The 26,578-nt window shown below is 37.7% G+C and overlaps 1 protein-coding gene across 1 annotated transcript; it reads left to right on the top strand.

Moving 5' to 3' along the window:
* On the top strand, positions 1–24,619 carry prdm2b (PR domain containing 2, with ZNF domain b). Its single transcript, XM_059328725.1, has 8 exons — positions 1–154; positions 2,930–3,047; positions 4,307–4,410; positions 5,348–5,500; positions 12,001–12,121; positions 15,996–16,100; positions 16,263–20,812; positions 23,493–24,619. Exons 2-8 carry the CDS (start codon positions 2,933–2,935, stop codon positions 23,508–23,510), a joined length of 5,166 nt encoding a protein of 1,721 aa, XP_059184708.1. The 5' UTR covers positions 1–154; positions 2,930–2,932; the 3' UTR covers positions 23,511–24,619.
* Positions 24,620–26,578: the final 1,959 nt, after the last annotated feature.

A 26,578-nucleotide genomic window follows, 5' to 3' on the forward strand; every position in this document is an offset into this window, starting at 1 on the left:
GGAGCCTGGTCGCCTACAAAAAACCCTCCTGGCTGAACATTTATTGCCCCACCGCTGTGAGAGTGTGTGCACGTCTGACAGCCAACGATCCGAGTTACAGAAGAGGCTTTTCGACTCAAGCCTCCATCCGCCATTTTCAGCAGATTGCAAGCAGGTAGAGCACAAAAATCACAATCCCCGGTCACACAAAGCAGGTAAGTGCGCGCGTGTGTAGCCTAAACCCCCCAAAACACCCACCGACAGACAACATTATGGAGGAAAAAGCGCCTTGCATCGGGGAGAATGAGGGGAGCGGACGGTGTTCCTGCAAGGGAAACAATAAACTGCATCATCCAGGCGCTGCACGGTTTACATAGCCGTTAATTTTTTTTTGTCTTTGTCAACTTTTTTTTGTCATGCACGGAGGCATATCGCTTGAAAATCGGCTTTACGCTGACACACGTTGAAATGTCTCCTTCTGTTGCGTGAACTTCAGGCTTGAAGGGATTTAAAAATGTCTGATCACAACTCCAGCACCGGCGGATTATAGTGAGGAAAAAATCAGATGAACCCAAATGAACTGGCTGGCCTGTAGAAAGTTCATGCATCTGATCTTTAGATTAAAGAGGATGTTAATTAGGCTATAAGATCGAGCTACAATCAGGGTGTGTGTGTGTGTGTGTGTGTGTGTGAGCTCTATCTGCCTTTTAGGATAATATAACAACATCACCAAGTCCAGCAAGTCGTTAAGGTACAAACATTAGCCATTCAAGTGTGTGGAATATTGTTTGTGAATGAATTGAGTGTGATGTGTGAGTCAGCCTGTTGTGCTCCTTGAACAATTGGTTTTCCATCCAGTTGGGACAAAAAGCAAGTTACTTCAGCATGGCAAGTTCCTGTGATGGAGATTTTTTTTTTTAAATGAGGATCTTGCAGAGAAAGTCGATCAAGAGACTTTTCTCATAGTTGATTAGTTGTTGAGACAATTTCCAGCTTCTCAAATGTCAAGATTTCTTCTTCCATGCCGTTGTAAACCGAATATTTCTCCATCACACATTTTAAGAGAGCACATCTTTGCATGCAGTCAAACTATAGAGATCATTTTGCATTTGCAATGGACATTTTATATATAATTTAACATCCTGTGCAGTAAATTACTTGACATGCATTTTAGCAGGAATCTAAAAACAATCTGCATTGCTTGCATTCTTATTGAAGACTTGGGGATCTTCCTTGTTAGGGGGGGCGTCTGGTGCTCCAGCCACGACTGAGAACTCCCAAAACCCCCCAAACTTTATATTTATTTAGGTTTTTAAAATGGCTTTCAACTTTGTGTTGTTTCAACTCAGTCTATCTGACTGGACCTGCAAATCAGTGGAGCAAAAGATCTATTACTGTGAAAATATCTCCATCTATAGGCCTGCTCTCTATTCTATCCTGCTACTGTTCCTAAATAAATATGATATACACTACTGGTCAAAAGTTTTAGAACGCACCAACTTTTCCAGAATTTAATTGAAAATTATGCAGTTTAATGTCTCAGTGTTCTCTGAAATTAATGCACATTTGCAACATTTAAAATTCTTTATTGAGCATGATAGTGTTTTGAAAGTAAAAAAAAAGATTCAAAATCACATTTTATGTTGGACTAAAGGACTAAAAAAAGACACAAAATGACAAAAAAAGACACCAAAAGAAACAAAATGATCAAAAAAAGACACAAAATGACTTACATAGACATGAAAAGAATTCAAAAATGGACCAAATAGCCCAAGACTCCATAGAGTTAAGTTGTTAACCCATTTCTTGTTCCCTGAAAAAGGCCTACTTGTATAATTCTGAAATGTACATTATTTTCCAGTTTTGGTTAAGCTTACCTTTTTTTATTTACCTCTGGCAGTTCACCACTTACCTTTGGACCCTTTCAAGCTGTTCTTTGACTTGAACTGCTTGAATTTCAATAAAAAACTGGAAAAATTGGGGTGTTCTAAAACTTTTGACCGGTAGTGTAAGTGATTAAATGTTGTTCTGTTGAGTATTGAAGACCAAATTTACTTGACATAGTTGGATAGCCTTAATTTGCAATAAGACCAGCCCAGATTATTATGGGATGGATTCAAATGCAGATTTGTCAGCTAATGATAATTCTATGAAATTTACTCGGAAAACAAAAATGTGTTTCAAGCTCAGTAACGCTGCTTATGTCAAATTCAATCTCCTTATGTTATTTGTAACTTAAAATAGTAACATCAGACAATGTTTTGCCTCTTCTTAAGTGACAGGAGTGAGAATAAGTTCGCTTTGTTCTAGTTTCAGAATGATGAAGACACTTTGAGAACAATTAGATACAAAAAATGATGTTCGCTCTGCAGGGTGATTTTTGTTTTTGTCCCAAATGCTGCACAGATTTTTAAGCATTTTATAATTGAATCTTTATTTTGGAAAAAAAATAGAGCCTTTCTGACTAAACAAGCTATTTAAAGACATCATGTTTGGGACCACTGTATATTATCTGACATGCTATAGGTAAACCTTTTGTCAACAATTAATCTTAAATATAATCTGCAAAATGATTCACAATGAAAGTACATTTAAATTGCAGACCTGGCTATAGGCTACACTTTGTGTTTTATGATAGGGGCTTTGGCTCATTATGTAGAGGAAAATATCTTCAATATGTCATCTAGCAACTTTCATGAAGTCCATAGGCATATATAGCATGCCTTATTCATGAACTTAGAACTTTTGAAACCTCAACCCTTTCAGGTAAAGTTGTAGGAGACAGTTGGTGTTGAATTGTCTATTGAATCTAAATAAAAATATCTACTTATTGCAATTTGTAAATATAATAGTATTATCTATGATGTTCAACATGTTGTGTGTAACTTTATTTGACATTTTCAAAGGGTTGTGAGGCTGTTGTCATAGCAACACATTGAATGCATTTCAGATCATGGCGATTACTGGAGGGGCGGTGGAAACCCTCGACCAAATCCCAGCTCATGTGTGGAAGGGTTTGCCCGACTGTTTGAGTCTCGGACCTTCTGCTATCAATCAAAGCCGAATCGGTGAGTACAAACGTGTGTCTGTTCTGTTTACCTATTTATTAAAAACCTATTTATTCTCCTTGGCGTTCAGTCCCAGCTAGGCAAGAATCCTTGGCTTTCTTTTTTACTTTTTTACCTTTTTATCTGTCTTTTTTATCTCTAACTCTGTTTTGGATTGAGCTTTTATTACTATTTTATTTTATTGTTTTACTGTTTTTAGTATTTTATTGTTTTTCATTGTTTTTATTTATACCTATGTGTGTATGATGTATTCTATTTTAATAACTGTACAGCACTTTGGTCAACTGAGGTTGTTTTTTTAAATGTGCTCTATAAATAAACTTTGACTTGACTTGACTTGTTTAAGATAACAACTTTTAAGACCATTAACATGTTGCTTTCCATTTGTATTTTACTGTTCAACTTTTACCCATTTAGGCCTAAAATGCCTGTAAAACCTCTGGGCGATTTTAAAATCAGCCCCTAAAACCTGAAGTTTTCCTGTTCTCCTGTCAAGCATGAAGCACATCAGTCGCCTGCTTTTCTCTTCTTTGAAACCAGCAAATAAAGGCTAAGCTAATTATTTCTGAAATTCAAAATCAGTTTTAAACTAGAAGGGCCCTCGAAGAGCGCAGACCTCCACCAAGGCAGCGCTCGAACTCAAAAAAGTGAAAAGTGAAACATGATTTGTTTGTTTTGGAATACATCCAGAATTGATAGGGTTTTTTCTTGGTCCATTAAGTTTTATGACATAACGACTTCTTGAGTTCAAGGTTCATGATTTTTTAATAAGCCGCTCTCTAAATGCATCTGAAAGTTGTGCATAAACTGTATAAATGTCAAAATATAGATAGATAGATATACTTTATTTATCCCAAGCTGGGAAATTACAGTGTAGCAGCAGCATTACACACAGAGACAATGACAACACAATTAAATAAAAAGAACAACCTAGGCATACTTCAAGCAAAAAAATATAAAAATACAATACAAATACAATAAAAAATAAAGTGTCTAAAGAAGGAGTATGTATTAAGGAGTAGAATAGAATTCCAGTGCAGAATAAATATGAATATACAGTATAAAAATGTTGGTGCTATGAAACAAATAAGGTGCAATGAACAGTGTGCATAAAAAAACACATAAAGTGCATAGACAGTATGTAATGAACCAGACTATAAATGTTATTGTACAGTGTGATGGCATCACAATGGCATATCAATGCTTGAAAATAAATCTCATGTACAGGTGTAACATGTTTCCCCTCATCTTGTCTCCAGGTGTGTGGGCCACTCAGGTGATCCCTAAAGGAAAGAGGTTTGGTCCATTTGTTGGGGAGAAGAAAAAAAGGTCCCAGGTGTCGAGCAATGTGTACATGTGGGAGGTACGTGACAGTCCGTCTCTCTTGGCTTCCTTCCCTAAAATATTTTCCGCCACCTTTTGTGGTGTCATAGCTAAAACAAGCCCAACTGCATTCTTTATAACGCATCGGAACAGTTCAAGAGTTTCTATTTCCGACATCATCTTTTGTCACCTGCATTTAAAGTTTGAAGGAAATTAAAACCCATTTGTTCCTACAGTGCTATTAGTCTAGACGGAATTGTCCAAAAAGTGAAAGTGAGGAGCATTTATGGGTACAAGTCGGGAACCGGCCTACTTTACTTATTTCAAGGGTGCTGAATCCCAAAATTTGAGTTTTTGAACTTCTCATTTGCATATCAAAATGGCGATCTTGCTCAGTCGTTGGGCCATTTTCCCCTAGTTTTTTTGTAAGTAAGCAATCAAAGATGAGGAAATTAAGTTTCTAGATCTATAGTCTAGGGTCAGAGCAAGGATATATATATATATACAATATACCAACTTTTAAGGTGGAATTAAGCATTTTTTGTGTCATTTTTTCAGGCAAACATAAATATTCTATCAATATCACTTTTAAATGTTCCAGTTGGTATTTTGCATATATATATATATATATATATATATATATATATACACACATAAAAAAAGACACTGAGCCTCCACTATATCCTTGCTCTGACCCGAGACTATAGATCTAGAAACTTCGACAACGACTGAGCAAGATGGGCAATTTGGTTGCCATTTGACACAAATTAGAAGGTCAAAAACTCTAAATTTCATTTGGGAACCTTTTTTTTGGACTCATCACCCTTGAAATAAGTAAAGTAGGCCGGTTCCTGACTTGTACCCATAAATGCTCCTCACTTCTTATAGAAGGCCTTTTTTCTGAAATTCTGAAATTATGTTTTAACTCCTCCAGGTCTTGTTCTACATGTTATAACATCATCTTTTGTGTCCTGTAGGTTTATTTCCCAGCGCGCGGCTGGATGTGTGTTGACGCCACGGACCCCGTGAAGGGGAACTGGCTGCGATATGTGAACTGGGCTCGCTCCAGTGAAGAGCAGAATCTGTTCCCGCTGGAGATCAACAGAGCCATTTACTACAAAGCTTTAAGGGTAGGTCAAGCACACATTGAGACGGACTATAGGTCCTCCAACCAGGAGCTCATGGGTTGATGTACAGCTACTACAGTGGATGAATAAAAGCCTGGGTTTGGACTGTTTTGGGATTGTTGCACAAAGGAACATTGTTATGCATGAGAACTTATCAGTCTATAGTATATGCTAAGCTAATTTTTAAAAAGAATATACACTAATGGTCAAAAGTTTTAGAACACACCAACTTTTCCAGAATTTAATCGAAAATGATGCAGTTTAATGTCTCAGTGTACTCTGAAATTAATGCACATTTGCAACATTTAAAATTCTTTATTGAGCATGATAGTGTTTTGAAAGTAAAAAAAAGATTCAAAATCACATTTTATGTTGGACTAAAGGACTAAAAAAAAGACACAAAATGACAAAAAAAAGACACAAAATGACTAAAAAAGACACAAAATGACTTACAAAGACATGAAAAATAATTAAAGAATGGACAAAATAAAAAAAGGCCTACTGTACTTGTATAATTCTGAAATGTACATTATTTTTCAGTTTTGGTTAAGCTTACCTTTTTTATTTACCTCTGGCAGTTCACCACTTACCTTTGTACCCTTTCAAGCTGTTCATTTGATTTGAACTGCTTGAATTTCAATAAAAAACTGGAAAAATCGGGGTGTTCTAAAACTTTTGACCGGTAGTGTGTGTATATATATATATATAATTCTAATGCTGATTTAGGGCTGGGTGATATGGCCATAATATTCTATCAAATAAGTAATGATAATAAGCAATATCCTATCAAGATATAGTCAGTTAAATCAATAAATAAATGAAAAACCACATGGTAAAGCCTAATTTTCTATACTCTGTTTGTAACATAGGCTCCCAAGTGTGAGGATAAGAACATAAATTGAAGTCTAATTTACTTAAATGAATAAAATTCACTTAATTAAACATATGACGGACATATTAATAGCTTTGATAACATATATCATATTGCCAAGTCCTACCCTAGCTAGTACTGAAATGTTTAATTTTTAATGCAAGAGTTTTACTTGCATGTTGTAATTTTATTTTGTTCTATGCATACTTTTTCTTCAGTAAAGGATCTGAATACTTCCTCCACCACTGGTGAAAACTGTTGATTGTATATTATAAATGCATCTGTTTGAAATCACTGCCTGTTATCTGTTATATGAAATGTAATGCAAAAAACTAGTCAAATGCAGTTATGACTGGTTAACTACATCCACGTATTACAATAAAAGTGCCACCCTAAACTTTGCACCATTGGAGAGTATAGATAGATGGATACTTAAATAAATACAGGTATCCAGTAGCTTATACAAAACATACACATACAACATACTGTACAGGAAATATTACAGCAAAAAAAAAAGAATAGTAAAAAAGACAAAGAAATAAAATAAAGTTACAGTAAAGTTTTAATTTAAAATCTGAATTGGGAAATAAACAGTGAAACAACTATAATAAAATTGAAATGGTGAATAATAATAATTAACTATAATCAGTACTATAGAGCCTGTGCTCAAACTGAAAAGTGAAGAAGACTGAAATAACAATTAGAAATATCTATAATGTTAATAATAAGTACTGTAGAACCTGTGAGGAGGAGAATTGTGTGTAGAAGGTAAATGAAGCATAATGCAAATCTAAAAACTAGTTAAATGCAGTTATGGCAGGTTAACTACATCCCTGTTACAATAATAGAGCCATTCTAAACTTTGCACCATTGGAGAATATCAATAGCTTAAATAATTGCTTTATTCATCTGGATGGTGAATGACGGTATCCAGTAACTTATACAGAACATACTGTCCAACAAACAGTACAACAAAACACACAACAATATTCCAAAAAGTCAAAGATGGAAAATAAAAATTCAGTAACTTATTGATTAATATAAAATCTGAATTGGGAAGATAAACACTGAAATAACAATTTAAATACGAGAGGGTGAATACTTATAAATAAAAAAGTGGAGAAGCAGTGTGTTTAGAAGGTGTATGACGGATAATGTAAATCTAAAAACTAGTTAAATACAGTTATAGCAGGTTAACTACATTGACATGTTACAATAAATGTGCCACTCTAAACTTTGCACCATTGGAGAATATGGATAGATGCTTTATTTAAGTACAACAAAGCACACAAGAATATTAAAAAAGACAAAGATAGAGAATAAAATACAGTAAAATATTTATAAATAAAATCCAAATTGGGTAAATGAACACTTTGTTCGTATCCAGTCACAAAAAGTACAACAAAGCATACAAGAACATTGAAAAAAAGAAAAAGATGGAAAATAAAACACCATAATATATATTAAATCTGAACTGGGAAATTAAACACAATTTTTTTTTTTTTTTTTTAAATATGACATGTTGAATAATACGTGCTATAGAGCCTGTGCTCAAACTGAAAAGTGAAGAGGTGTGTTCAGGAGGTGCAATAATAATAATAATATACTGCAGACTATGGTGAAAACGCTGTCAAATTCCATACTACCCCCCTAGACAGATAAGATGCACAGTGGCCCAAATATCCCCCTTCCTATTACAATAATAGGTTCGTATCCAGTCACAAACAGTACAACAAAGCATACAAGAACATTGAAAAAAAAGAAAAAGATGGAAAATAAAACAATGACAATGGTTATTGTCAAGAAAACCATGGAAAATGGCTAGATATCTCTTAAATTAAACTTTTAAGAGCTATTTTTGATGTTATCATTATATTTGTCCAAACAACTGTACCTTTAGTTGTACCAGGCATTAAAATGAACAGGAAATTGACGAAAAAGGGTGGTCTAATATTTTTTTCCCATTACTCTATAAAAAAAAATAGTTAAATGCAGTTATGGCAGGTTAACTCAATCCCTGTTACAATAAAAGGTTCAAGACAAATTCAACAAAGCATACAAGAACATTGAAAAAAAGAAAAAGATGGAAAATAAAACACCGTAATATATATATATATAAAATATGAACTGGGAATGTAACACAAATTTTTTTTTTTTTTTTTTAATATGAGATGTTTAATAATACGTGCTATAGAGCCTGTGCTCCAACTGAAAAGTGAAGAGGTGTGTTCAGGAGGTGCAATAATATACTGCAGACTATGGTGAAAACACATTCACTATATCTCTTATATTAGTTAATTCAAACAAAAATACCAAACAAATTCCATGCTACCCCCCCAGACAGATAAGATGCACAGTGGCCCAAATATCCCCCTTGCCTATTACAATAATAGGTTCGTATCCAGTCACAAACGGTACAACAAAGATACAAGAACATTGAAAAAAAAAAAAAGATGAAAAATAAAACAATAACAATGGTTATTGTCAAGAAAACCATGGAAAATGGCTAGATATCTCTTAAATTAAACTTTTAAGAGCTATTTTTGATGTTATCATTATATTTGTCCAAACAACTGTACCTTTAGTTGTACGAGGCATTAAAATGAACAGGAAATTGACGAAAAAGGGTGGTCTAATATTTTTTTCCCATTACTCTATAAAGGATTATGCAAATCTAAAAAATAGTTAAATGCAGTTATGGCAGGTTAACTCAATCCCTGTTACAATAATAGGTTCGTATCCAGTCACAAACAGTACAACAAAGCATACAAGAACATTGAAAAAAGACAAAGATGGAAAATAAAATACAGTAATATATTGATTAATATAAAACCTGAACTGGGAAATTAAACACAGAAATAACTATTTAAATATGAGATGGTGAATAATAATAAGTGCAATAATATCGTCACACTGTTAAAATAATCGCCCAAGTCATTTTTTGTCCATTTTTTTTTTTTTTTGCCTAAATCATCTCCTCATTGCCACCTATGGTAAAATCGCCTCCATCCTCAGTTGATTAGATCATGTGATTTTACCCCTTTAGGATGATGGCCTATGTCAAGTGTGTGACTTAAGCGGATTTATTATGCCTAAATCAAAATTAAATGTGACTTAGGCAATTTTTTGAACATGCCTTTGTGACTTAAGCAAAATATGGTAACACTTTATTTTGAAGGTGTCTACATAAGAGTGACATGAGCGTGTCATAAACATGACATGGGATGTGTCATGAACATTAATGACACTTTGAAGTAACATTAATGCTCATGATACTTGTCATGTCATGTTTCTGACAGGCTTGTGTGACTCTTATGTAGAGAATTTTTTTTTTAAACATTAGAAATGTGTTCTATGTGGTCCACTCGGTCTGTGGTATATCCCCCATAATTTTCCTTTAAGAATAAATAGGTCTGGGTTCTTATGTTATGTTAAACACGATTTTTTTTTTTTTTTTTTTAAATATGACATGTTGAATAATACGTGCTGTAGAGCCTGTGCTCAAACTGAAAAGTGAAGAGGTGTGTTCAGGAGGTGCAATAATAATAATAATATACTGCAGACTATGGTGAAAACACTGTCAAATTCCATACTACCCCCCTAGACAGATAAGATGCACAGTGGCCCAAATATCCCCCTTCCTATTACAATAATAGGTTCGTATCCAGTCACAAACAACACAACAAACCAACAAGAACATTGAAAAAAAAAAAAGATGGAAAATAAAACAATAACAATGGTTATTGTCAAGAAAACCATGGAAAATGGCTAGATATCTCTTAAATTAAACTTTTAAGAGCTATTTTTGATATTATCATTATATTTGTCCAAACAACTGTGCCTTTAGTTGTACCAGGCATTAAAATGAACAGGAAATTGACGAAAAAGGGTGGTCTAATATTTTTTTCCCATTACTCTATAAAGGATTATGCAAATCTAAAAAATAGATAGATAGATAGATAGATATACTTTATTTATCCCAAGCTGGGAAATTACAGTTTTTTTTTTTTTTTTTTGTTGATAGATAGATAAATGCAGTTATGGCAGGTTAACTTAATCCCTGTTACAATAATAGGTTCGTTTCCAGTCACAAACGGTACAACAAAGCATACAAGAACATTGAAAAAAAGAAAAAGATGGAAAATAAAACAACAATATATATAAAATCTGAACTGGGAAATTAAACACAGAAATAACTATTTAAATATGAGATGGTGAATAATAATACGTGCTATAGAGCCTGTGCTCAAACTGAAAAGTGAAGAGGTGTGTTCAGGAGGTGCAATAATATCGTCACACTGTTAAAATAATCGTCATTTTTTTGTCAATTTTTTTCCCTAAATCATCTCCTCATGACGCCAGCCACCTATGGTAAAATCCCTCAGTTGACCAGATCATGTGATTTTACCCCTTTAAGATAATGGCCTATGTCAAGTGTGTGACTAAAGTGTGTGTTTTTTTTTTTTTTTAAATATGAGATGTTGAATAATACGTGCTATAGAGCCTTTGCTCAAACTGAAAAGTGAAGAGGTGTGTTCAGGAGGTGCACTAATAATAATAATATACTGCAGACTATGGTGAAAACGCTGTCAAATTCCATACTAACCCCCTAGACAGATAAGATGCACAGTGGCCCAAATATCCCCCTTCTTATTACAATAATAGGTTCGTATCCAGTCACAAACAGTACAACAAAGCATACAAGAACATTGAAAAAAAGAAAAAGATGGAAAATAAAACACTGTTATATATATAAAATCTGAACTGGGAAATTAAACACGATTTTTTTTGTGTTTCTGTAAGCAGAAAAGGTGTCTAGTTTATTTATTTTAAAATAAGAAATATCATAAACATAACTTCCATAAACGCCCAATGTAACATATATGTCATATCACATATCTTTGACATTTAGGGGTAGATTTTTTTTTTAAAAACATTAGAAATGTGTTCTATGTGGTCCACTCGGTCTGTGGTATATCCCCCATAATTTTCCTTTAAGAATAAATAGGTCTGGGTTCTTATGTTATGTTAAACACGATTTTTTTTTTTTTTTTTTTTAAATATAAGATGTTGAATAACACGTGCTATAGAGCCTGTGCTCAAACTGAAAAGTGAAGAGGTGTGTTCAGGAGGTGCAATAATAATAATAATATACTGCAGACTATGGTGAAAACGCTGTCAAACCCCCCTAGACAGATAAGATGCACAGTGGCCCAAATATCCCCCTTCCTATTACAATAATAGGTTCGTATCCAGTCACAAACGGTAGAATATTTTTATTTTCTTATTTCTTATTTTATTTTAAAAAAAGAAAAAGATGGAAAATAAAACACCTTTTAATATATATAAAATCTGAACTGGGAAACTAAACACGATTTTTTTTTTTTTTTTTTTTATATGAGATGTTGAATAATACGTGCTATAGAGCCTGTGCTCAAACTGAAAAGTGAAGAGGTGTGTTCAGGAGGTGCAATAATAATAATAATATACTGCAGACTATGGTGAAAACGCTGTCAAATTCCATACTACCCCCCTAGACAGATAAGATGCACAGTGGCCCAAATATCCCCCCTCTTGCCTCTAAGCAAGCCGGGCTGTGATTGGTGGCCGAGCTCATCTCTCACTGTTGCAGCCTATCGGGCCGGGAGAGGAGCTGCTGGTGTGGTACACGGTGGAAGACAACCCGGAGATAACAGCTGCACTGGAGGAAGAAAGAGCCAGCAGGAACAACTCACCCAGGGCGAGGAAGCGAGGTGAGGGCCTTAGATGCCACTTGTGCTCGGCTTTTAATCTCTCGACGTGTGTGCACTCAAAAAAAAAACACGCCACACCACTTTAACTCGGAATCGATTCCTTTGCAGCTCAAGTCGGAGTTGAAGCAGGCGGAGCTAAGCTAAGCTAGCTGCAGATGAAGCTAACGAGCGATGTGTGGGGCTTTTCTCTACTTTCATACCCGATCTGAAACTCGTCGTTGCGGGCAGATTTACCTCCGTGTTCCGGTAAAACACCACGTTTAGCTGTTAAACAAGCATCTGGGGCAACTTTTTAGCAGCTTTTCCTCCTCCTCTGGGTCCTGAGGATGTGACCTTCCTTGAGTCCCTAAAGCATGAAAGCCATCCATCGGCGAGCCTCTCTACTAGATGATGGCCTAGCATGTTAGCTAGCTAGCCCGCTGCTTTACCCGACTGTAGGCTAATTACAGCGCAGGTACTGGATAGCAACTTAAAGTATAGATGTTATATATGACGGGGGGTGTTTAAAATGAACGTCCACGTCGTGTTTGGGTCCAGAATAACCAGTTCATTCAGTGTCAGACCTGGTGTTGCATGCTAGCTTGAGGCTAAATTGCTAATGTCTGAACACACGGATATATCAGGGGCAGATGGTAAAATGTGTGCAGTAAATTTATTATAATACAGTGGTGTAAAGTAACTAAGTACATTTACTCAAGTACTCAGTGGTGGAAGAAGTATTCAGATCCCATACTTAAGTAAAAGTACTAATACAACACTATGAAATGACTCCACTACAAGTAAAAGTCCTGCATTCAAAACTTACTTAAGTAAAAGTACAAAAGTATCAGCATCAAAGTGTACTTAAAGTATCAAAAGTAAAAGTGCTTGTTGTGCCGAATGGACCCACTCAGATTGTTTTATATATTGTGAATATATTATTACATTATTTGTATTGATGATTTTATGTAAGCAGGGTTTTAATTTTGTAATAATATGGCTCATTTAAGTACTTAATATAGTGTTATAAGATTTAATAAAATAAAAAAAAGTCTAATCACCTTAAATTGATCATATGCTTTATGTTGAATCTTGACCTGAAAAGTAACTAAAGCTGTCAGCTAAATGTAGTGGAGTAAAAAGTACAATATTTGCCTCACAATGTAGTGGAGTAGAAATATACATTTACAGAAAATAGAAACACTCAAGGAAAGTACAAGTACCTCAAAATTGTACTTAAGTACAGTACTTGAGTAAATGTACTTAGTTACTTTACACCACTGCAGGTACTGTACTTAAGTACAATTTTGAGGTACTTGTACTTTCCTTGAGTGTTTCTATTTTCTGTAAATGTATACTTCTACTCCACTACATTTTGAGGCAAATATTGTACTTTTTACTCCACTACATTTAGCTGACAGCTTTAGTTACTTTTCAGGTCGAGATTCAACATAAAACATATGATCAATTTAAGGTGATTAGACTTTTTTTTATTTTATTAAATCTTATAACACGATATTAAGTACTTAAATGAGCCATATTATTACAAAATTAAAACCCTGCTTACATAAAATCATCAATACAAATAATGTAATAATATATTTACAATATATAAAACAATCTGAATGGGTCCATTCGGCACAACAAGTACTTTTACTTTTGATACTTTAAGTACACTTTGATGCTGATACTTTTGTACTTTTACTTAAGTAAGTTTTGAATGCAGGACTTTTACTTGTAGTGGAGTAATTTCATAGTGTTGTATTAGTACTTTTACTTAAGTATGGGATCTGAATACTTCTTCCACCACTGAATATAATACAGTAACAGGGTTCATACGGATGCTTGAAATCCTTGAAAATGCTTAAATGTTAGTGTTGTTTTTTTTCAAGGTTTGAAAAGTGCTTGGATTTTGGCTAAAGTGCTTGAAAATGCTTGAAATTCTTACTGTATTTCTCTTGCAATCTGACTATAGATAATCACATGTTCAATGAATAAAATAATACATTGAATATTGAGATTAGCAAACTGTACCTTTTTGGTTGTTAAAAGTGTAAAGCCATCGCTGTTGGTATGGTTGAGTGAAATTAGCCCTTTTAGCATGTAAGTACTCATCTAAAACATGCAACTTACAACCGTTGTAAGGTCCTGGAAAAGCTTGAAAATGGACCTTGAAAGTCCTTTAAAAGTGCTTGAATTTGACCACTGAAAAAGTGTATAACCTTAAAATAATCATATCAATATGCTGGAAAGATATAGAGTCGTAATAATAGGTTGGTGTTGTGTTATAACCTGGTGAGATAGCATTAACATGTCGTGTCGTCCAGACAGAACCTTGAAATAACGCCACAGAGATGTAATTTCGTCACCCTTTATTTAGTACATTGTGTTTTCACTGAACTGGTAAAAAAAAAACTAGTTGTAAGGCACAATTAACATGGCTGTTGTATGGTACAGGTAATATTTTTCAGCATGAACTTTGGACATGGAGTTGATATGGATGATGTGGGTAATCCAATGCAGGGCCACAAAGAAGAGGGCAAAATGGAAAAAAAGTATTTTTAGTGTCTGCTAATCATTTGAATACAGCACATATGCAAATTATTTCCTGGTCAAACTGAAGCTCTTTGTGGGTGTGGGTGTGTGTATATATATATATATATATATAAATACTGTTTTTTGATGCATTGTTATGTTTTGCAGTGTCCCAGTGTTTTTGGAATCAGGGTTTTACCCTTCTTAGATGCTTGCAAAGAACATTCAGAGTAGTATGACTGGAATCAAAAACAAACATTAAGGAGACGTAAAGGAAGTCACATTTGCCCTTGTAACTCCTTTAAATGCCATTGAAAGGAGGTAGAAAACAAAATACGAGGGCTATGAATGACATGTCCTGAGTTTTTATCTTAGAAATCGTCATTGCACAGCCTTGTTCAGTGCGATTTGTGTCATTTCTTGTGTAACCTTACAGGAAATCGCCTCCAGCCCATCATCTCTCTCTGCTGCAGGGTAGTGGCTTTTGGCAGCCATGTGCTGTACTGCAAAGTCAACCTTTTTGAAGTTAGCCTTCCTATCCTACTAGCCTCAATACAAGTTATCTAACTGATAAATGTCAACCTCTTTTGCACAGTGGCTGCTGGATTAAAAAAAGAATAATACAGAAAATGCTAAGGCCATTAAATGCAAGCTCTGTTAAATCAGAAACATGTTTGGGTAGTTGTGTTGCTGTTGTAGATTTAGCAGAATGCCTGCGACCATGTTGGTCAGATGACTGACCTGCAGCATGTGTTTCTCTGGTATGAATTGGGCTTTGTAGGCCAGGTCAGGTGACCTTGTTGACACACTGTAATGATGAGGAGGTGCCAGGGAAGCCTCTTGAGTCAGACTTGGTTAGTCATTAAAATTACTGAAGCATTCAAGCCCATGATTATAAATTGCAATGTGAGGCTGCATTCTGCTTTTCTAATTTAAAAAAATATATAATTTGGCGTAGTCATTTGAGCACATGAGGGGGAAAAACTTAAGTCTTATTGACAAGGTCTCATGGGTGTAATTATCATATTTATGGATCTCTTGAAGTCACATTAAAGACTTCCTTCTACTAAAATTGCGTTTGCAGTAAATTACAAAAGCATGCTATTTACCCAAAATCTATATTTAGAATGAATAATGCTCAAGTCATAAACGTATCTTAACATGCTACCATGATTGGTCTTATTTTCTTTTACATTTTAGTCGTGCATTGTCGAGGCTTATGAAGTATTTGTGCGAGAAACCCACCTCTACCAAAAAAAAGTTGGGATATACTAATGCTGTTTTTCTATACTTTACATTGTAAAACTGTGTTTGCTTTTGATCAAGCCTGATACAAAGCATTGTGTGTTTGTACTTGCAGCCAAGAGAAAGCTGCTGGAGAGAGCCAGACAGGCTGGTTTGGGTGGATTCAAGAGAACGAGTATAACCAAACCTACTGTCAAGGAGATGTGGGATGGGGATAAAGGTAAGGTTACTGATGGCTCTGAATAATCAGCATATGTACATTCTTTTATCCATTTGTTCATTAAACATCTCATGTGTTTCATCAAGTTTTAGCTGTTTTCTGAAAATTCTGAACTTGTTTAACAAACAGCATAACTTGACATTCCTGATAAATTGTTCACAGGTCTCAAGGAGGAGGATGAGAGGCCTTCCACCTTAGGGCCCTCACCGGAACTGCAGGAAACCCGTCCCATGGGAAGCACTGACTATAGAGATGCAGAGGACATGTCAGCATTGATGACAGACAGGGGAAATGGGGAGGAGGAAGAGGAAGAAGAGGAGGATGATGCTGACGATTTGGAGGAACCGAGTGTAGAACGGCAGCAAACTTCTCAGCGTTCTGCTGCGGCTGATATCGTGCAAAATAAGCAGCGTGGTGAAGAAAGCCATAAGGATTCACCAGGAAAGTTGGAGTCTTCCTCACTTGCAGGGCAAGAACCAGAGGTTGAGCCTGATCCTGATCTTGACCTTGACCCCGACCTCGATGGTGATCTTGAGGGCGATCCTCACGGCGAGTCGTATCCCTGTCAGCACTGTGAGCGCCATTTCTCCACCAGACAGGGTCTGGAACGTCACATACACATTCACGCCATCACTAACCAGCAAACACAACTCTTCAAGTGCCGCTACTGCAATAAATCCTTTGGCTCGCAGGTTGGGCGGCGGCGGCATGAGAGACGGCACGAGAGCGGGCTGAAGAAAAGGCCCGGCTCTCTGGCGGGGACGGCTAGTCTGCTCAGTCCCGTGATGCAGACTGATGCTTCAAGTCCTGACTGCACCAGCCCCACGAGTCACTATATAGCCATAGGGTCCCAGATTACTGGAGGACCGCTGCACAACTCTGAGATGCAGAGAAAGGAGTTGGGCTCTTATGCTGACCGTCCCTATATATTGGATGAAAATGGGGAGTCAAAGGAGCTCCATCCCTGCAAGTACTGTAATAAAGCATTTGGCACACACACCAACATGCGCAGGCACCAGCGCAGGATACACGAACGGCACTTGTTACCAAAGGGGGTCCGCAGGAAAGGCATGCTGCTTCAAGAGGCATCAGTGCAACAACAGCAGCAGCCTGATGAGTCCCCCAGCACCAGTCCCCCGCCAGTCTATGTGCCCAGTGCGGACACAGAAGACGAGGTAGACAGGGACGATTACGCAGTTGATATATCCAAAAACATCTCTGAGAATCTGAGCTTCTACATTGATGGCAAGATTGTGTCCACCAGCTCAGTGAGCACCTGTGAGGTGATAGAAGTGGACTCCAGATCTGCAGCTCTGTTTGGTCTGGACACAGTCATCATCAGCCCAAACCAGATCAGCCAGGCTCTGAAGGTGGAGGGCAGGACGAGTGCTGCCAAGCAGGTGTCCAACATCAGCCAGCCAGCAGGAAAAAGAAGAACATCAACACCTCCGTTTGTCCCCAGCCTTAAAGTGGAGACGGAATCGGCATCTTTCACAGCTTCCTCATCATCTTCATCATCCTCTACATCTTCCTCGTCTAACTTGTTAGTGGGTGGACTGTTCCAGCAAGCTCCCGATTCATCAGCGTTTCAAAGAGAGAAAACGGTTTATCTCTCACCGAAGCTCAAACAGCTCCTTCAGACACAAGACATTCAGAAATCAACCATTGCTCTGATAACAGAAAGCCATAGACTGGCCTCGCCGCTGTCCGTCACCCCACTGCCGGGGGCTTCAGGCAGGTTTAAAAGAAGAACATCCTCTCCCCCGTCATCTCCACAACTCAGTCCTGCATGTAAAACAGAAAGCTGTAAAGAGGCGGTGAGCTTCGCCCTGAAGGTGCCAAAGCTGGAAAGCCACAGCGCGTCACCTCCTGGCAGCCTGCAGGACAAGGAGGACGGAGACAGCCTGAACCTTTCTGGAAATAATATGCATGGCCAAACCTCATCTAGTAGCGGTGGAAATTCCTGCAATCAGCAACCCTTGGATCTGTCGAACTCCATCAGCAGGAGGAGTGAAAGCTCGAACAAGGTGCTCGGGGATTCAGCTCTTGATTTAAGTTTTCATCGGAAGGGCGGCGTCGAGCCGGAACTAAAGGAAAGTCCAGCACCACAGCCGCTGGTAAAAAAGAGGAAGCCCAACACCAGCATGCTTGAAAAGGTGCTGATGAACGAGTATTTAGGTCTCCCTATGCCAGGAGAGGAGGGCCCCTCCACCTTTGCAAACTTAAGTTGCTTCCATTCTCGCTCTCCAAACGTCTCATCAGAGTCTGCCCACCCCTCTCCGCCCTCTTTGACCCCCGTCACCATGAACCCCTCTTCCCCCGGTGACTCCAGTGTGACCTCCCCAACACCGCCCCCCCCTCTACTCCCTACCATCCCTTCTCCGCCGGCTATGCCTAGCTCTCCTCTTTCTCAGCCTTCAGACTCGTCCGCACTGAGACCTCTTCCTGTCCTCTCGCCAAAAATGTCTCCAAAATCGGTTGAACACAAGCCCCTGTCGGACTCAGAGAATATGTCTGACGAAGAAAACAAAGACGAGGAAGAGGACAGTATCTCCGAGCCACTGGACTCCCAGGACACTCCACTTAAAGATCCCCTAAATGGTTCAGCGATGTCAGACTCTCCTGAGCCGACATCAGGAGATCAGCGCACTACAGAAGAAGATCTTTCTCCCACTGCAGCTTGCAACAGTCTGCTAAATGGCAAGATAAACCAAAACCTTGACTCGGTAACAGAGAAATCTCTTGCTGCTCTCTCATCCCAGCCTGAATCCTCATCTTCCTCATCATCTCCTCCTCCTGCATCACACGTTCCATCCCCATCCCCGGCTCCACAGTCCCCCCCTCAGATTAAGATAAAAGAAGAGCCTCAGCACTGCGTAGATGAGCTGTCCGTTATGAATCATGCACCTCAGGACGGCGTTGACTCTTCACCTCAGCCCGCTGCTCCTGATAAACTGTCTGATAAAACCTCTGAGTCAGAGGAGGTCGACTCGACATACTGCAAGACTTTTGTGTGTAATGTCTGCGAGCAGCCGTTCAGCTCCATCAAAGAGCTCAGTGGTCACATCGCGGAGCACGCTGCCGACTGGCCCTTCAAGTGTGAATTCTGCGTGCAGCTGTTTGGTGATGCTCCAGCACTGCTGGCTCACCGGACCACACTACACGGAGTGGGCAGGATCTTTGTGTGCTCTGTTTGTTCCAAGGAGTTTGCATTTCTCTGTAACCTCCAGCAGCACCAAAAGGACCTGCATCCAAACGAGACGTGTTCACATACTACTGTAGAGAACGGCAAGCTTAGGCCACAGAACTACACGGATCCATCCAGATCCAAAGAGGAAAGCAGCCCCTCAACACCAGCACCGGAGACGACCGATGAAGCTGCTCCACACAGTGACGTTGATTTAGCAAAAGAAGAGCCTGGTGTTAATGGGGATCATATACAGGAAGGGGCAGAGGACCCCAACGAGGAGCTTTACACTACAATAAAGATCATGGCGTCAGAAGGAGGAAAGCCTAAAGGCCCGGATGTTCGCCTCGGCATTAACCAACACTACCCCAGTTTTAAACCACCACCTTTCCCTTATCATAGCCGTTCCCATGCTGGCTCGGTGGCCTCGGCTACAAACTTCACCACCCACAACATACCGCAAACATTCACCACTGCCATACGCTGCACCAAGTGTGGCAACAGCTTCGACAACATGCCCGAACTGCACAAGCATATTTTGGCCTGTGCCAATGCTAGCGACAAGAAGCGTTACACTCCCAAGAAAAACCCCATCCCCCTCAAGCAAATAGTGAAGAGTCCCAACGGAGTGGTGTCGCCCTCGGCAGCCATCGCAGGCCAGAGTCCTTTCCGTAGAATGGGTCAGCCAAAGAGACTTAACTTTAATCAAGATACTGGTAAAACAAAAATGAGTGCCCTGAGTAAAAAGAAAAATCAGCTGGTCCAGAAGGCAATTTCACAGAAAAATAAAACTGCCACTACTGCAAAGAAGGCTTCAGTTAAAGTCGAAGAAGAGCAGGCCTCTAATGTTTGCCCCCACTGCAGCCGGGAGTTTACTTACCCTGCAAGTCTCAGTAAACATATGGCAGTCAGCTGCCCCATGAAGCCTGTTGTTAAAAAGGGCAAAAAAGGTGCAGCAGAGGTTAAAAAGGAGACGGTAGATAAAAACATGAATCTTAGAAAGAAAGCTTCAGACTGTGAAATATTGCAGGCAGAGCCGGAGCCGAAACCCCTGGGAAAGACCCGAGCTCGTAGCTCTGGTGCAGCAGACCCTGAACCCTCCCAGACGGGCAAAGGAAAAACCGCTGCTACGCTGGGCAAACTTAAGAGGCCCGCCTCGTTCCCGCCACCAGTTTCTGCTAGCAAAAAAACAAAGAAGGGCCAAGTTCAATCTCTACCTCCCTCCCTGTTAGCCCCGGACACTCCCAGTGACACTGCACAACAACAACGGCCAGCCATGAGAATGCACCGTATGGGCAAAGAGGCAGCACCCAAGAGATTAGCAGAAGCCAAATCACTACTAGCAGCACCACCACCGACGCCACCGCCACCACAACAACAGCCGAAGAAAGAGGAGCGGTTCTCGCTTCGATCGAGGGAGAGAGTAGGTGGTCCAGTCACCAGGAGCTTACAGATGGGGAGCGCAGCTCCTTCTGCTGACGTGAAAACTGAAGAACCACCGATTCAAGAGCCAAAAGAGACTCAGGTGAGACATCACACTTTGTTTGTTTGTTTGACTCTCTTTATTGGGGCTCCACAGAGAAATTGTCCATGCTAATATTAGCTTGTTGCAGATATATCAGTGTCCCTGAATATGTTAGCTGATAGGTGACAATAAACCACCTCAAATTAGGGCTGGGCGATATAGCCCTAAAAGATTATCACGATATTTCAGGGTATTTTTACGATAACAATAAATAAATATATCTATCTAATCTAAAAAAAAAAAAAAAAAAAAAACTGTAATTTCCCAGCTTGGGATAAATAAAGTCTGTCTATCTATCTATCTATCTATCTATCTATCTATCTATCTATCTATCTATCTGTCTGTCTGTCTGTCTGTCTGTCTGTCTGTCTATCTATCTATCGATATTCTTGACGATATTAAAACATACTGAAAAATATATAGAAAATTATTTTTTAGTCTGTAGAAATATATAAAAATTGTACAACAAAATAAAAATCAATCATAAATCTAAATGTAGTGTAAATTGCAAATCTCAACAGTTGCAAAATACAAAAAAAATTACTCTCGACTCTTGAGTATTAACAAATAATAAAAAAATACGACACTTAGTACAAATAATTCACTTTGAGAGCTAAATGTGAGCAAACACCTCACATAACCTCACATTTTTTTCATAAAAGCCCACATTTTGTGCCTCACACATTCTAATGCCACTATTCCATTATATACACTGATCTTATCATTGCATATTTTAATGAAATATTGTAAAGGAGAATAAAGTTTCTTGTATGTCTATTTTAAGGCATCTTGTTTTGACAGCCTTTTTGTAAATCCTGTGGTGTGGCTCTCATTTCGAAAAATGCATTGTTTAGCAACAGGAAGTAGCTTTTTGTGATTAACACAACTTTAATTGTTAGCTAACGGAATGTTGCCAATATCATGATATGCATTTTTTTTACCCATAAAAAAAAAATACCGGCATAATCGTGAATGATAGGATATGGCACACCCCTACCTCAAATGTATCTTTGACTGCAAATTCTTAAGCATCTCCACCAAAAGAGTGTCAACAACAACATTTTAATCTGCAAAATGTCCAGCTCATTTTATATCTCGGTCACAATTCTTCCTAAATTGCTGCTATTTTCAGAAACTGTATGATTAAGTGAAGGGTTCATTTGCAAAAACGGTCAGTTTTTATTGCTTTTTCCTAAATCGTGCTTCTTTTTTTTCCTCTTTGTGTGCAAGCAGGGAAATAACAAGTGCTCAGTGTTGGGTTGTTTAATTTTCATACATTTTTAATTGTGTATTCAAGAGTCAAATTGGTGCTGGTTTATTAATTTTAAGAATAGCTTTGCAAATGAACTCTTCAAGTACTTATTCATGGGTTGAGAAAATAATTTTACTTTAAGGAATACATCACTCTTAAAATGACCATGTGTGTACTCTCACTCACTCATTATTTATGTACTCAAGTTGATTCCTAAATTCTGAAAATATGATGGTTATAGTTTTCTACAAGATGGTTGAGTTTCCTTTGAATCCTGACAAAACACCACAGGTCTGTGGGGTTTTTTCACCCGTGCATTGTTGAAACAGAGCAGCTAATATTGGTAGTAAGAGCAACAAGTTAAAGGGCTGCCTACTGCCTATTTTCCATCTTCTCCTTTCACTTTTTTCCGTACTGGATGTGTGTCTGCAAAGCCGTGCAGTAGGTGACACTGAGAAGTTCTTTCTGACTGCTTGAGTTAATTGTCATCCATGAAGGATGGTTCTTTGAATATTTCATACTGTCCCTGGCTGTCAGGAAGGATAAAATGATATTTATTGCCTTGTTTTGGTGGAATTTCACTGGTATTGGTTGGTATTGCAGCTCTTAGTTAATCTTTTATTATGTGGAATTTCACCCATTCTGCTGCCCCCCTCCCTTTCTTCTTCTTGTGCTTTTTAATAGTATAATATTTTTTATTATGTTTAAATTATTGTTATCTGTTTGCACTAAAATGAGAGCTGCTTTATTATTTTTTTTATTTCACTGTACTCCTGTGCAGTGCAAGGTTATGATAGTTTTGTATTTTTCATTAGTTTTAGTTTTAATTTCGTTGTGAATTTTTGTTTTCAAATTCAGTTAGTTTGTTAGTTTTTAGAGCGAGTTTTCTAGTTTTGGTTTAGTTTTTAGTTTTTGAAAATGCTTAGTTTTAGTTTAGTTTTTATTAGTTTTAGTTTTTTTGTAATGGTCTATGTGTTGGGTGCGAGATTCAAATAGATCATAATAAATGTTTCCTTTATTTCCTTTGGTTTATTCATCTCAGCCCCAATAAGGTTATTAACTCTTACAGTTCAGGGTGTTTTGAATTTTGGTTCTAGTTCCCAGTCTCAGTAAACATATTCACCATGTGTTGCATGTTCAAATAGAAACACTGAATTATGAATGAAAAAAGTTGACAAAAACGAAAACTAAGGACATTTTCACTTTAATTTCAGTTAGTTTTAGTTAGTTTTGTAACCACGCAATACAGTTTCAGTTAGTTATCGTTTTTTTTAAAACTCTAGTTTTTATTTTTATTTCAGTTAACAAAAATGTTTTTTTCAATTCTAGTTTTCGTTATTTCGTTAGTTTTCGTTAACTATAATAACCTTGGTGCAGTGGCGGTAAAAACTCTTCTGATTCTGACCTTTTTGTTGGTGTGTGTTGCAGGAGGTGCTGATGAAGTGAGCCATGCAGACACTGTGGAGCTCTCTGGGCGTACGGTGCTCACCTCTCAGGCAACACTCTGGACTATTCAAGGCACTGACGGCGCTGAGGTCGACCTCTGTGGTGGGCTCATTCACTCTAAACAAGTGAAGTCTGCTTCTCTCAACTGCCTTTGCTGGATTTAAGGAGGGAACTCTCTTTATCTTCCATCTTTATCTTATGAAACTGAACTGAGCCTCGATTTTCGCCAGCCTTGCAAAAAAAAGGAAAAAGAAACTGTAAATGACAATGAGTTAATATATACAATACGAGTCATTACTTGACCCAAAACAGTAACATTAGGGCTCCGTTATGTTGGAAAGCTGATATATTGCAAATGGCAATCATGTATCAGTTAGGGTTAGGGAAACTTGTTTATTCTTTCGTTCCGTATTTTTCCCATTTGGTTGTTTAGATTTTTGGATGTTTCCAGAGTCTCTTAATGCATGTGCAGAATAGAGTATAAACTAGATTAAGCCAATTTCCATGTCTCTCCTAACGGGCACCTACTTCAGTTTATACATGATTTGCAAAGTATGTATGTTTGATTTAAATTTCTGTAGTCATTATAATGTAGAATATCTTATTGGCATATTTTTGTTTGGGAAACAAAAATGAAAATGGCAGTTGTTTACTGCAACAATTGGTCCTCAGGAACACTGTATATGTGTGTGGTAAGTATGTGTATGATTATAGTTGGACGAGTGGCCTGACAGCTATTCCTTTGGATAAATCTCAAGTATGTCTCATGTTTTTACTTTTCCTTCTCATACTCTTTTGTTCATCCAACGTTGGCAGGTAATTCCAGTTGTAAAATGATGGGAATTCTGTTGTAGTCTTCTTAAAATAATGTCCGTTTCAAAAATAATTTTTAATATCACTCATTCAGCCCAGTGTTTCTTACAGCACTTTAAAAAAACAAGCTGCCAAAATTATTTCCAGCTGGATCAGTAGGATTGGCTTAATGAAATATGAGTAATTGAATGTATTCAGGTCTGTTGCACCAAATTGGTGCAAAAATTTCACATAATCTCAAATGCTACTTTTACAGCCAACAAAATCTAAAATTGGTTGTCTCTCCGTTAAGCAAATTGACACGTAAAAATGACACATGAAGCTACTTTTATTTGCCAAATGCATGATAATAACTCAAATCCTCAAAGTTGAATGCAGCAGTGTTGTGTGTTGTTTTTTTGTCCATTGTAAGTGGACGTGTGAAAAGTTGTTTCATGTGTCATTTTTCCTCCTAGAGCCACGTCACAGAAAGATAAGTTTCTTTCAAGGACAAAGTCATCTTTGTTTCTGTGAGTTGATATATTTGGTAAGTGTGTACCAATGAAAAGCTTCTTATTTTTACATCATATTCTCCAGTGCTCACCCCACTTTCTTGACTATGTCCAGTTGTACCACAGAGATAGCAGACACACAGGCAGTGCTTAAACACTTGTAGCATGTTACAGGAAAGTAAATTGAACAATATGATTTGAAGCTAATTTATATTTCCACGAAAAATCTTCATGTTTTGCCTTTCAGCATCAAGATTATGTATTTAAGGATGAACAAAGACAAAAATCCCGAATGACCTCAAGTAAAACATTGCTGTAATTGACATAATAAAAAAAAGTTTTTCAATTTGTGTAAAGCTTTTATTGTTTGAAGTGATGCGAATTGAAACAGAAATTGAATGAGCGGAAATGATCTAACGTTGATCAATTGCTGCCTTTTTAAATGTATATCCTTTTATAGAAAGCGAGTTTTGAAGTTCATAATTTAGTGTGTAATGTATTTCTACATTATTATAGCTCACTGGTTATGTTAAAATCAAGAATTACTTTGTAGATGTGGAGAGGGAGAACATGATTAACTACACTCATAACCGGCTCTGGCTCCTTTCAGGCTATTTTAGTCACCGAGACCTTTTATATTATTTTTTATGTTAATATAATAGATGTTCCTGCCATTGCCACTGCAATAAAGTTTTCCAGATTACATTTGCTGATTGCCTCCTCCACTTACGGCCTGTCACGGACCTGCTGGATTATGAAAAAGGAATTTTCGCTTCGGTTTTATTTGAATTCGATAGAAGGTGGTGCTTCACATAAATCAGACTGTAAGTCGCTGCTTTTACTCTGCAGGTCAGCGAGCTGCTGCTGCGAGGCCACGGCCATCGTCGGCTTACTAGCTGCAGCGAGATCTGTATCTATTTTGGGAGCAGTGCACTTGTCAGGGAGGTTGATATGTGAGTCACACAGCACCTTTAAATTCTTACCTTGCTGTGGAGCTTCACTTTGTGTACAGGGAGAGAATTCTGCAAGACTAGTTTGTTATTTGCGGATGTTTGATATTTACTTTTAGAGATTTATAAGGATATCACATTCATAGCTGCAGTTTTTACTGAACAACATAATCATATAAAATGTTCTCCATCCATATAAAGGTTGGCTGTCTCCCAGCTTGCTTTTTTTATTGCTTAAGCACCATATTGTTAAGTGTCTTATTGCTTTTTCTTGGGGGAAACCAGTTGTTACTGGGGGTAGTTCTGTGAGTGTGTAACTTGCTGGTAAGGAAGGGAACAGCAGAGATGGAAGACTGAGCAAATACTATAAGAATACACACAATAGTAATATTAAACATACAGTGAGGGGAATAAGTATTTGATCCCCTGCCGACTTTGTGATTGCTTTGCTAAATTTTCCCACTTTTACTCAATATAATTAAAATGTATATCTTTTATATAATGTGATTTTTTGGATATTTTTAAAAACATTCTGTCTCTCACTGTTAAAGTAAACATACCGTTAAAATGATAGATTTCATTTATTTGTCACATTTTTGCAAAAATCACAAAATCGGCAGGGGATCAAATACTTATTTCCCAACTGTAGTTGGTTCCTCTGGTTATCTTCCTTCAAGCCGCATGGGTTCGACTCCCCGAGGTGGATTTTCAACCCTGTCCCGTCACACTTGCTTAAAAAAAACAACAAAAAAAAACACTAAAAACTGCTACTGTCCCGTCCCATTAGGTGTGAGGACCCAAAATGCCTTTTCTA

Source organism: Centropristis striata, chromosome 3, assembly GCF_030273125.1.
Source record: "Centropristis striata isolate RG_2023a ecotype Rhode Island chromosome 3, C.striata_1.0, whole genome shotgun sequence".
Classification (NCBI taxonomy): Eukaryota; Metazoa; Chordata; class Actinopteri; order Perciformes; family Serranidae; genus Centropristis; species Centropristis striata.

What these genes read in the sequence shown, in the direction of transcription:
- prdm2b (XM_059328725.1), top strand. Translation starts at nt 2,933, where the DNA reads ATGGCGATTACTGGAGGGGCGGTGGAAACCCTCGACCAAATCCCAGCT. An exon ending in TATCAATCAAAGCCGAATCG is followed by an intron (nt 3,048 to 4,306) that starts GTGAGTACAAAC and finishes TCTTGTCTCCAG; the next exon opens with GTGTGTGGGCCACTCAGGTG. An exon ending in GCAATGTGTACATGTGGGAG is followed by an intron (nt 4,411 to 5,347) that starts GTACGTGACAGT and finishes TGTGTCCTGTAG; the next exon opens with GTTTATTTCCCAGCGCGCGG.